Raw genomic sequence first — 12,576 nt, forward strand, 5'->3', positions numbered from 1 at the left:
AAGAGAGTTTTAAAAACAAGTTTAAGAAAGTTTTAATCAAGGGTTTATGTTTGGTTTAAGTGTGTTTATAAGCTTTTAAGCATTTGAGTGTTTTGGTTTTGTGAATCACTTCCACAAGAGCTTGAGGAGATCATCTATTGGTGTTTGAGCATCCAACTCTTCTCCTTCCACTCTTGATCTATTGAGAAGTTTTCTAAACTCAATCTAGCTTCATATTTTATATTGTTTGATTATCTTTTTATTAAGCTAGTGTTCATATTGAGTTTAGTTGATTTTATTATCTCTTTGTTCACACACAACCTATTGAGCTTATTGTATTTACATTCATAGTATAATTTAGGGTTGTGGGTTTGTGACTTAGAGTTGTGCTTAATTGAGTTCTCACCTTGTTTAGAGAACAAATCATTTGATTTATATTGTGCTTATTGTGAGGATTCACTTGTAATACACTTGTACACCGAGAGAAGTGTGTGGTGAGAGACGGGGTCGAATCCAAGAGGAGTGGCGTCGGTTGACGTGCCTAGGGAGAGGTTGTAACCGAGCACTTGAGGAGGAGGACACGGGCTAGGACCAACACTTAGTGTGTGAGGTGTGATTGCATAATGATTGTATTGTGAGGTGTAAACGTTGTTCGGGTGAACGTAGAAAACCCGGTTGTGATAGTGGAGATCTCCTCGAGGTGAGGAGCGGGGACGTAGGTCGTGGGGACCGAACCTCGTAAACATATCCTTTGTTTGTGATTGCATTGGCGCACTTGTTTTCATTTTCATATCTTATATCGCCTTTGTGTATTGCTCATCATATTACCCTATCACTTGTGTAGATTGTTTATTTTACCCTTGTGTTAGTTCATATATCCTTGCTCATATATTTGTAATATCTCATTGATAGGATATATTCATTTGTTCATATTGCTTATCCTAGCTTACGTATCTTGTTGTATTTTATACTTGCTAGGATAACTTGATAATTAATTTTAATTGGCATTTAATCGGATTAGATTAGCATAAGACCCTAATCACCCCTCCTCTAGGGTCTAACAACTATGTTATGTATATACTATAGTTAATGAATGAATAGAGCTCCTCGCCCCATTTTCTTCCTAAAAAAACAAATAGAATAGTGAACAAGTTCAAAGAAAAACCATTGAAATTTTCTATAAAGGAGGCATCTTTTAGTACATTCAATACCTGAATCCCCAGTAGTAAGTATATATATGATCTTCATATTTCCTACGCCAAAAATCTATTAAAACAAAAAACATTTTTTTAAAATGTTTTAGTAATATTGAAGAAAAAAAGGAGCCAATGATTCTTACCTGAAAAATTCCCCAAGGATCTAAAATATGGGACCAATAGGGGGGGCATGTGAGGTGTCCCCCTTCTATTACATAATGAGCTGGCCTTAATAATGGTCAGATCATTATGCAATAGGAGGAGAGTACCTCACATGTCCCCTCTGTAGGTCCCATATTTTGGGTTCATGTAGCAAAACTCTTCCTACATTGATGCAAGTTTGCCAATGATTCTTACCTTAATGAAAATAAAAATGGAAGGAGCCGGAGAGGTTTATAATGAATTTAAGGGGAAGTTTATAATATTTAATGCTATAATTGGTGATTGCTTAAAGGATACGTAACGTGTTATAACAACCAGTGCAAAATAAAATGGAAGGAAGTTAAGGATATTGTAGTATGTAAAGAATTTGAAGGGGAGTAAAGAAATGTTATATCTAAAATTTTACGAATTATTATATACAAGACTAAGTGTCAAGTCTCTCAAAATGTGCCACCTGTCATCTAGGAGCTTTGTTTTGTGACATAACCCTTGTGCGTTAACTTACACGCCAACCATGAACAAATCCTTCTTACCCATGTAAGTACTCATAATTAGTCCAACCATGAGCAAATTAAGTCCCTTCATTTATTACCGTGTTAAGTACTTATACTTGAATAACTAAGCCACCCTCGAAAGCAAGGTGGGCAAAATTTTAACTAACTCTACTCAAGTAGCTCAACTAAGTGTTGGGTATTGTGGAGGTAGATGCATCCTTTAACTGTTATCTAACCACGAAATATTCATAATTAGCATTATAATATCTAGTACAATGACGTGACCATTAATAAATTGCTGTTATATATAGTTAAAAAACAAATTCCAAATTAATATTATGGAAACTTAAAGATTGCAATTGAACTTCAAAGTAAAACAAGAAAGTGTTTTATAATATAAGATGCATACAATCTTGGTATATTTAAATAACTCTTGCTATATTTAAACTTTGGACTTAATATCTTTGGTCTTTAGCTTACCTTGGACATTTGTCACTAGCATAATCCACGAGGGATCGGCTCCCCTTATTTGCAACAAATCTTAGTGAACGGGTTACAATCACATTTTTTAAGGTAAAAATTTTTACCCCCCACCCCCCACCCCCACCCCTCACCAAAAAAAAGAAAAAAAGAAATACAATCATGCTTTCACACTGTTTCTCAATGAATTTTTCAAAAACTCAAGGCACCCCGTGCTGGTCTCTCTCTCTCTCTCTTCCTCTCTTCTCTCTCTCTCTCATCTCTTATTTATCTATCATTTTCCATGATTAAAATCCCATGAACATAAATGATATTGCAAATCATTTGAATGATGTAGGAGAGGCATATGCCCACCCTCACTATCAAGCATACTCATTTCTCTCTCTCTCTCTCTCTCTTCTCTCTCTATATATATATATATATATATATCATATATATTATATAGAGAGAGCAGAGAGAGACTGAGAAATATGATGTAATGGCTTGCGCTACCAAGCACAAAAAGTTAGTGCAATGGTAGTGAGCGCAAATCCCCCTCCATTCATTCAGAATGTTGGAACAAATTCACATGGATAGTGAGTGGATGCGGGATGTGCAACACATCGACTACCAAGCCACAAAATTTGTGCTTCGTACAAGCATTACCCATAGTTCTCATATATATATATACTATAATATATATATATATAATGATATATATATATATATATATATATATTATGAACTAAACATATATATTAATAAAAGACAAAAAGCAAAGTTAACATTGGTAGAGGCCCCACACCTTCCCGCCGTTTGCGGCTCCGCCTCTCTTTAGCCTCATTGTCGCCGCCATCATGGCACAGGAGATGACGGGAGTACGTTAGTGAGAGACGAGGGATATTGAGGCGAAGGGTTCGTTCAGGGGTTTTAAACCTAAATAATACAATACTATATATTAATTAAAGCTAAAGCTAACAAAATTTGAACCGAATATGACAATTCTGGAACCGAAGGTAACAAAGTAAAATTAGCCGAAAACATTTAAGCCTGCAAAATTAAAAATAGGGGTCTTCTTGTTGAAATCACACCTTTTACCTAATCAGAATAATAGATTTTAGTATGTTTTGCGCGTGCAACAAATCTAACTGCATAACAATATGCTTCTATAAAACAAAACTAATAATATATATAGTCTGATATACGTACGTAACTTACTAGTAGATTACAAGAGCTTTTTCAACCTGAACCCGAGTAAGAGCAAGTATATATATATAAAAGGAACAAAATCACAGGTCTCTATCAATTGGAATAATTAAATTATGTTTGATAAAAATCCACTCATAAAAGATGTCTGTTATCAGTTAGGATTAGGTCAACCCCCAAAACCAAGTCCAACTGCCGCCTAAACTGTGCCATCTCTATTTTTCCCCCCACCCTTGAAAGCAAACCGTGTGTGCACTGTTCAATTGAGCCGGTCCAAGGACACAACCGGCATTTACTCAATTGAAGTGGGTAGTTTAGAGGAACCACTCGAATTCTGATTTGCTTTATTTAAACCGAAGCTTCAGAGAGAAACAGGGGAACGCGAGAGACAGAGAGAGAGGAAAAATAGAATCGAACCGAAACAGAAGTAAAAAATAAAATAGAGAGAGAGAGAGAGAGAGAGAGATGGAATTGNTTGAAATTTGTTGTTGTTGTTGTGGGTGAAGAAAAGTTTGATCCTTTGCCTTCTCCTTCTACGTTGCTCTGTAAAATTTGCCACGAAGAGGAGGATGAGAACTCAACAAGCATGGAATCCCCTTGTGCTTGCTCTGGAACTCTCAAGGTAGCCATCGTAATTTTCAAGAAGAAGAAAAAAAAACCCAACTTTTTTGTTGTTTTGATGAGAATTGTTATCAAAGCATGTTATTTGCTTGTATATCTGATTTGGGTTCTCTTTGTTTTTCTTGTTCCGATTGCAGTTTGCTCATAGAAGATGCATACAGAGGTGGTGCGATGAGAAAGGGAGCACAGTTTGTGAGATTTGCCTTCAGGTTAGAGCCCAAAATTAATTTCTTATCTTAATTTTGTGAGTTAGAGAATTTTGGTTTTGTGATTTTTTCCATGCGATGGTTTTATTTGTAATATGTGATATCTAGTTTTTTAAAGAATTTAAGTGATATATAGTATGTTTGAAGTTTATTGGATAAAATTTTCAAGGGATCACAAGGCTGTAATATGTGATATCTGGTCTTATCTCAATTCAATGTTCCTCTGTCTCAATATTATGTTATCCCCCCCTTCTCTCTCTCTCTCTCTCTCTCTCTCTCTCTCTCTCTCTCTCTCCTGAGAGAGCTTGTAGATGTTCACATTAATTTCTTTATGTGTCTGTTATTGTTCCTATCAATCTAACTTCTTGGATATCTCCCCCAATACTTTCTTTTTCTGTTGAAACTTCTCTTTCGGCGGTATGCTTGTAGGGTCTCCTAAGTTGAACTGTGACGGTCTTTTTGGTTCTCTCCAATTCTACTTAAAATTAGGAGTTTTTGTATTCTTCATCCAATGAACTTCACATTTAGCTACGACGACAAAGTAACAATCTCTTGTAAATTCTACTCCAATACCATTTAATTATTTTCATTTGTGCAGAAATTTGAACCAGGTTACACTGTTCCCCCCAAGCTAGCATTGCTCGATATTGCTGTGACCATCAGGTAATTATTTTTGCTTACAACAAAGTTGTCAGCTTTAACAATTGCCCTTCATTATTATTATTATTATTCTAGCTCCTAACATCGTCCCTTCAAAATTTGAAATCCTTGGTCCCCAACTGGATTCATCAGACTGCTCTGTCTGTAAAAGCCTCAATCATTACCTTATAAGTTTGAAAAGACTAACGTGGGACCCCTTGTGATAAATTGTCAGCAAGATGATTTTATTTTATTTTATTATTATTTTTTATTTTATTTTTTTTGCTTCGTATGATAATTAGATTAAACAAATATTCAAGTTGCGTCTTGTTTTCGCCTGCAGAGGAAGTCTAGAGGTCCCCAGGCTAAATTATGAGTCTCAAAACACCGGGCTCATTGATGAGGAGTCGGACAATGACTACCCTGGGTGCTCTCCTCCATCCCATCCAAGCGCAGCTCTCTTCAGAACAATAGCTCTAATTGTGAGTCAGCTAGCATAAAAATTTCAAAATTATGTAAAGTTTTTCTTTTTTTTTAATGACACATTTTAAGCTAATTTCAATTCTGTGCAACAGTTTATGGTGTTGATACTTGCCAGACACCTCGTTATTGTCTTAGCAACAGGAGAGGGCAATTATCCATTTGCGGCTGCCACGGTAAGTTACTTAATTACGGAGATTGTCATTAAAGTTTACTGAAGTTCTATTATTCATTTTATGTGTATATAATCTGTATAAATTACAAGTTTTAATTTTTACGAATTCAACCTGCAGGTTCTTTTGCTAAGGGCAAGCGGAATCTTCTTGCCATTCTATTGCATAATGAGAATCATAGCAGCCATTCAAAAGAAGCAGCAACAACATCTATACCGTACACATGTGAGTTCTCGTCTACATGTATGTATGTATATAGGCACGCATATGTGCGTATTATTTTAGTAGTCAACGTGAGCTGAACAGTCTTTGCCTTGAAACAGAGAAGAGATGCTTCAGCAATTCAAAGAGTTGAAGAAGGGGAGCTGCAACAACACGTAATTCAGATTCACTCATGAGACCAGCCCAATGTTTATATACTGTAAAGAAGGGCTTAGTCCATTATACTCACAGCAAAAAGTTTGTTTTTTTTTTTTTTAAATTCATTTTTTTCTTCAGTGTATATTTCTTATCCAAGGATTAGGATAAGCCATGTTACAAAAGGGAGAGAGCAGGATATGCAGCCCCCCCTTGAGTTTAATTTTATGCTTTTGTGCCTTGTCTTCGCTTTTGTTTGATCAACAAACTATCATATTTTGTCTTTAAGGTGAAGTCCCAGGAATCTACAGTTACAAATAAAGGAACCTTCCAAGTGCTTACAAAAAAGCCAAGCAACATATTTGACTTGCTCTTTATTTCATTGAAGAAAGTTAGGCTTTTTTTCTGGCTGCAGTTGTACTGAAAAGATTTCCTAGCTCTCAAAGTTCAATGAAGAAAAACAGTATTGGTCTGGAGAAAAATGAAGAGGAAGACAGTAGCACCAAAGAGGGGGTAAGATTTAAGTAACCATGAACTTTTAACTCATAACTAGCACAACCCCAAGTTATAATAAAGTTCTTAAAATTTCAACATAAAAATTTCATTAAAAAATGGTAACATAAAAGTTCAAAGGATTACCGATGAAGAGAGAATTTTCCAAACCTGGGACTCCACCAATAGAGTTGGAGGGCTAGGCAACATAAGCGACCGGCGTGACCTGCAATGTACTTTTATTTCGTGTTATTCATTGTCCCTCAAAAGTTGACGCATGTGCGCTCAACTTCTTTGCTCGAGATACTCTTTTCATTAGCAGAGGAGTACAGTTAAATCATAAATTTAAAAGCTAGGCACTTAGGCACTGAGGTCCATTGCCTTGTCACCGTTCTATACCGACAAACCCATCCAGATCACAACCAACAGAATCTTACCATCAAAATGAATGATTCAAGAGAATATTGACATATTTACTGTAGTGACTAATAATTCCTGCAAAGTGTAATAGGGCTAGAATCATTGAAGAGATACACGAACAATAAAAGCTCCATGTCATGAGAACTCCCTTAATAGTATCTGTTTTAGACAATTATAGCACAGGGATTTTATAGTTTCTACACGTACGGACCTGACCTGAAGGTAGCAAAACTACTGAGATATCGGAGTTAACAAACATAAAAAGCTTCTTACAAGATAAAAGGAACACTGTACTGAAAATCATAGACAAGTTGTGATTTTAAGCTTGCTTATTATCGCACTAAACATTGAGCTATTTAACTATCTTCATTTGGGCCGCGGTTATGGCATATAAACTTCATACTCGTACCAACAACAAGCATTATCTGGGAAAGTAAATGATTTATCAGCATAATAATAGCATGGCACGGTACAAAACAAAATAATTAGATGTGCCGAACATGGTACAAATTCTGAGATTTTTAAGTTCACTCATCATGCAGTTTTATGTACTACCGATGAAACCCTCTTAAGAACAAGAAACAAAGTAATCAATGAATAAAGCAGAGGACTCACTTGCATTAATAAATCAGAAGCAGATAGTTGAAGTAATTTACATATTATATTTGGTCTTCTTAGAATTACAATTTGCATCCAAATCCACTGAGATATCTTACGCAGGGAAAAGTGTTTTAAACTTTCTATATAGGGTGTAAGGAGCTTTCTACTCTCAGTCTGGGAAGCCAACTAAGGAAACCTACTAGCAGTTTTGAATCTCCTTTTGCCAAAAAACTACTAACAGGGACATCAGGTCAATCACTTAGCCATAGAAAACTTTAAACAAAGCGAATATCAATTTACATCAAAGACCTAGGACCAATACTATGACCAACAATTGCCACTACCATGCATCAAATCCACAAATAACATATCAAAATTCAGGAGTGCTCCGAAACATCAACACTGATGATGGACTATACTAATGAAAGACAGAGGGCAAAAACTACAGTAGTTGTATATCACTACTACCTTTAGCCTAGAGTCGTAATAAGTTCTACAAGATCTGCCTTTCTCTACATCATATAGTCATAGAACTTGCTCAGAAGTACATACATCAACTAACTGTAAGTGTGTGTTTGGCAAACATATTAAGGGTGTGTTTGACAAACAAACTACACAAAACTGGGCCACGACCAGTCCTGGCCAAGTTTTGTGCTAAATCAGTTTTCTTTTGGACCAGCCCTCATTGTCCAAAAGAAAACTAGTTTTAGCAGTTAATTTTGGGATAGAAAAATTGGGCCAGCTCTTACCCTCTCATTTACCGAATAAGAAATCACTTATAATTGGGCCAGGTTCAGTCATGCCCCAATTTTACAAGGTTGCCAAAGAACTTCAAAACTGAACTAGACTAGACTAGTTTTTTCTTAACTAGACCAAAGTTGAACCATGTAAGGGTTGGTTCACAAAAAAACTAGTTTAGAAAAAAAAATTATACTAGAAAGAAATAGTTCAATTTGGGCCCAATTTTTACCAAACTAAAAGCAAAATTTTGGACTAATGTTGTATCACTTAAAATAAGTTTTTGTGGAGTTGTCAAACACATCTTAAAATAGAGCCAAGAGTGACCATAGTTCTGTTTTCAATTAAACTGATTTTATTTTAAACTGGGGGAAGATGGTCCAAAACAAAACCAGTTTTAAGGGCCAATTTTGGCCTTAATAGAACTGGGCCAATCTCGGCTCAGTTTTACCCAAACACAAATTTGCTCAAAAAGGGACCATGTCCAACCCCCATTTTGAGAACTTGCCAAACACACCCAAAAGGCTAGTACCTTACTTCAATGAGTGTTAATAATACCTTTCTACTAGCTCAGATGCAGAACTAAAGGTTTCATCTTGGACACAAATACAATTCATAACTCTGAACATATTTCCTGGAGCAAAATCTGAACCTTAAAATTGTGGCACCAACATTCACACAAAAGAAAGGAATTGCAGCTTGTATGTTTAGGAAGAAAGAAAGAGGGGAGAGAGAGAGAGAGGGAGGGACATTCAGCAAAGGTCATTAGGTGAATATCAGAAGTTGACATGTTGTTGGCCTACTGATTTTGACACTTCTAAAACCTCTGGACCAAACAACAGCCCCATATTATTTCATCTCTACGAATACTATCCATCCAGAGAACTATAGCCTATAAATTTGGCACACAGATAGTTATTAATCCATAACATCACCTTTGTACTTTTGAGTCTATTGAATTATTCCTTTGTTCGTATTTCTTCTTTCATCTGATATCCAAGGGAGAACAAGGCAAACATGGGCTCTTTATAAGTACAAAACAGCTCACTTGGTCATCATATAACTTGTAACAAAAATCTAAAATTCCTACCACATGCAATAAAAGTATACATGAGGTGCAGCAATGCCAAAAATGCACGATTCTTTTTAAATTGACATACCATTGAATGACGTTAAAGCACATTTTACCTATAACATGGGAATAAAAAAGTGGCCAACCTAAAAGATCTACAAATATACAAGTCCAGATTCTTAAATCACAATTTGGATGTGCCAAAGTTGATCTATGAACAGATAACTACCATAACTCGTGGTACCAGCAAAGCAAAAGACGCTTGGAGGTAGGGAACTGGAAGACATGTACTGATAGAGGCTGAACAATAATAAAATAAAATAAAAAGTTCATCAGGAATGTCAATAATATGGGGAAAGATAGTATTTCGGGGAGTTGTAACTAAGGGTCTCTAATGAATGAAATCAAGTTGAACCAGACGAAACTTCATGCCTAACCTTGAAGTGCAAAAGAAACAGACCATGAACCAGGAATGAGTATGAGCAGGATTACCGTGATGTTCTCTAGGTAGATCTGTACTTTACACCTTGCTGAGGTTCTCTAGGTAAATTTATTCCCTCACAACTCCCAAACAGGGGCATAAAGTGGAAAAAAAGCAATTAAGGGTCAAGAATGCTACGAGTTAGAGGTACATATTGAACAGTATGACTTTCAGTAGGTAAAAACTTGACTTTCATACATCGTTATATTTGAGATATTTTAAAAATAAATAACAAATTTCACTGAAGTTCTACTTTCCATCAGCCTCATAAGACTATAAATCAACAAAATATAGACGAAATATGTGGGAGAACTGGAGGGGTGACAGAATCTATTACTATTATTTAAGAAAAAGCCACACTTTTAGTCAACATTTTTTGGCTCGACCCCTATGTGAGTCAGGAATTCAACAAATTCAGGAAATGTCATCACAATTTACACACAGTTTAAAAAGCATGAAAATGGTAAACTTGAAAATTTCAAAAGACTACCATTTTAACTCCATCCATCCTATGATCACCATAACTATTAACTACACCTATTAACCCCCATTGAAGTCTCTTTAACTCCCCCACTTACTCATCCATCACGCACCTTCCTCATCATTTCTAACATCAAGTTCGAATTGTGTATGCACGCATAGCGTGCACAGGAAATACAAGTGATGAAGTGATAATTAAAGAAGACTGAGAATTATATTGTGTGCAAAATGCATTCAGTCATTACTATCATCAATGCAACGTACCACTACGCACAGGCATTCAAAATAAGATTTCATCCTAGATTCATATAAAGATTTTCTTTAACTGCCTTTCTCTTTCAGTAAAATAATGGCTGATTCCCACCATTTCTCCTAGTGACAGAAGCAAACTATAAACATTTTAAGCATCAGGACCTTCGACTGCTCTGAGCACAAGCAAAGACCTCTGTCAACAGTATAACTGTAATGTAATTTGATTTAACCACCAGGAAATTTTTAGTCAGATCTCCAAAGCATCATTGTTTTGACATCTTAAAAGATACATGACCCCTTACATCATAACCTCTTCCTAAATAAACCACACCTTCTTCACCTCATTAAGTAAAATTAATTCATACTGCAGCTTGAGATACTACGCATTATCACATATATCAGAGATACTCTGGTTGACATCTTAAAAGATACATGACCCCTTACCTCATAACCTCTTCCTAAATAAACCACACCTTGTTCACCTCATTAAGTAAAATTAATTCATACTGCAGCTTGAGATACTACGTATTATCACATATATCAGAGATACTCTGGTTTAAGGCCCAGAAAATGTCAGCATTATATCTACTTATTGTGTATTAGAAAGATGATATCACCAAAATGTTCCAAGTAACTAAAAGAGAAGCTTTTCCTCTCCTTATATATCATAGAGTAACATACTTGGCATATGTCACAAAGCTAAATACAACTATGACTTCTGTTAACTTTCAAGTTCACATATTTGGCATTCTCAAAATGCATTAAGCATATAACTATGTATAAAGATTCTTCTCCGATTACATGATGTTCGCAACCTTTTCTTGAACAGCATCCTGAGAAAAGAGTGATCAATCCCCAAAGAGAATCAACATCTCCATACAAAAATCTCCAACATTCATTCAGATGACAATGACCCATATAATTTCAGCAATGCCTCAGACCCCAACCCTCTACACCTAACATTCACACATTCATCTTGCAAAAACTTGCAAAAGAATGCAACTATTGCAAACTATTCTAACTCCCCCACCAGTACCCACAGCCAACCCACTCAGTTTTTATTTCCAAAAATATGATGAGTATCAATGCTCTTTCATCAGGTGTTTAAAGCATTGGTCTACTTTAGGTGGTCATCTAAACCTGTACCATTAACGAGTAAAGCAAAGATGACCACATAATATGAGTAACTAGGTGGAACACTCGGTCCATCATCAAAGGAAATCAGAAAGTAGCATTTCACAGTAATAGACATCTCACTGGTAAGTAATACAATCAGGAATGTACAAGAAGTATACAAAATTCCACTCAATTAATTCTTAGAGTTAGTCCAGTAATACCATAAATGTGACAAAAATCAGTAAGGACATACCGGACGAAGGTCAGCATTGACATAAGCCAATGACACAAAAAAAACCGATTCAAAACAGTCGGTCCCCAGTTTGATTGACAACTCTCTTTCTGAACCCGTTCTTCATTCTCTCCGCCCAATCATTCAGAACATTGCAAGCATCAAGTTTCCCAGAAAACTTTATTTTCAGTGCTAGATCATGTAAAACATCAGGTTTCCCTGACTTTGAGAGATCTGAAGCAAATTTATTATAATCAATCTCCGGAGCCTTCATCCCTTTATTCATCATCTCAACTACATGTTTGTGAGCTTCATCGATCCTCCCGTGCCTTATATGTCCCCCAATAAACACCGTGTAAGAATTAACATCAGGGCAAATCCCTTTTCTTCCCATCTCTTGCCACACAGCACAACCCATCTCATAATTATTGCAATGGAAGTAACACTTCATCATCATATTGTAAGTGTGAATTGTTGGCTCAAATCCATTCTTGATCATCTTCTTATATATCCTTGCTGCATCTTCTGGCATGTTTCGATTCGTCATAAGCTTAATCATGACATTGTATGTCCTTCCATCGGGTGGGTAACCCTTCTCACTCATTTCTTTAAGCAAGCCTGAGACTTTATCCATCTGCCTCGAATTCCCAAATCCAACAAGCAAACAAGTGTAGGTTGCAACATCAGGAGATACTCCAGAACCGATCATTTCATCGAAACA

General features: G+C 36.0%; 2 protein-coding genes across 2 annotated transcripts in view; one reads left to right on the top strand and one right to left on the bottom strand.

Annotated features, from left to right (window-relative positions):
* Nucleotides 1-6,213, top strand: part of LOC109846990 — a 21,096-nt gene extending 14,883 nt beyond the window's left edge. Inside the window, exons 4-10 of the mRNA XM_020416231.1 lie at nt 3,942-4,118; nt 4,255-4,326; nt 4,922-4,986; nt 5,306-5,444; nt 5,538-5,618; nt 5,736-5,840; nt 5,939-6,213. Coding sequence (XP_020271820.1) covers nt 3,942-4,118; nt 4,255-4,326; nt 4,922-4,986; nt 5,306-5,444; nt 5,538-5,618; nt 5,736-5,840; nt 5,939-6,013 — 714 coding nt within the window. The 3' untranslated portion in view covers nt 6,014-6,213. The remainder of the gene's footprint in view (nt 1-3,941; nt 4,119-4,254; nt 4,327-4,921; nt 4,987-5,305; nt 5,445-5,537; nt 5,619-5,735; nt 5,841-5,938) is intronic.
* LOC109849651 (pentatricopeptide repeat-containing protein At3g62470, mitochondrial-like) overlaps nt 7,214-12,576 on the bottom strand; it is a 6,413-nt gene continuing 1,050 nt past the window's right edge. The window contains 3 exon segments of the mRNA XM_020419511.1: nt 7,214-7,309; nt 11,877-12,574; nt 12,576. The exon segment at nt 12,576 is cut by the window's right edge and continues 1,050 nt beyond it. Coding sequence (XP_020275100.1) covers nt 11,926-12,574; nt 12,576 — 650 coding nt within the window. The 3' untranslated portion in view covers nt 7,214-7,309; nt 11,877-11,925.

Source organism: Asparagus officinalis, chromosome 7 (assembly GCF_001876935.1).
Source record: "Asparagus officinalis chromosome 7, Aspof.V1, whole genome shotgun sequence".
NCBI classification, from domain to species: Eukaryota; Viridiplantae; Streptophyta; class Magnoliopsida; order Asparagales; family Asparagaceae; genus Asparagus; species Asparagus officinalis.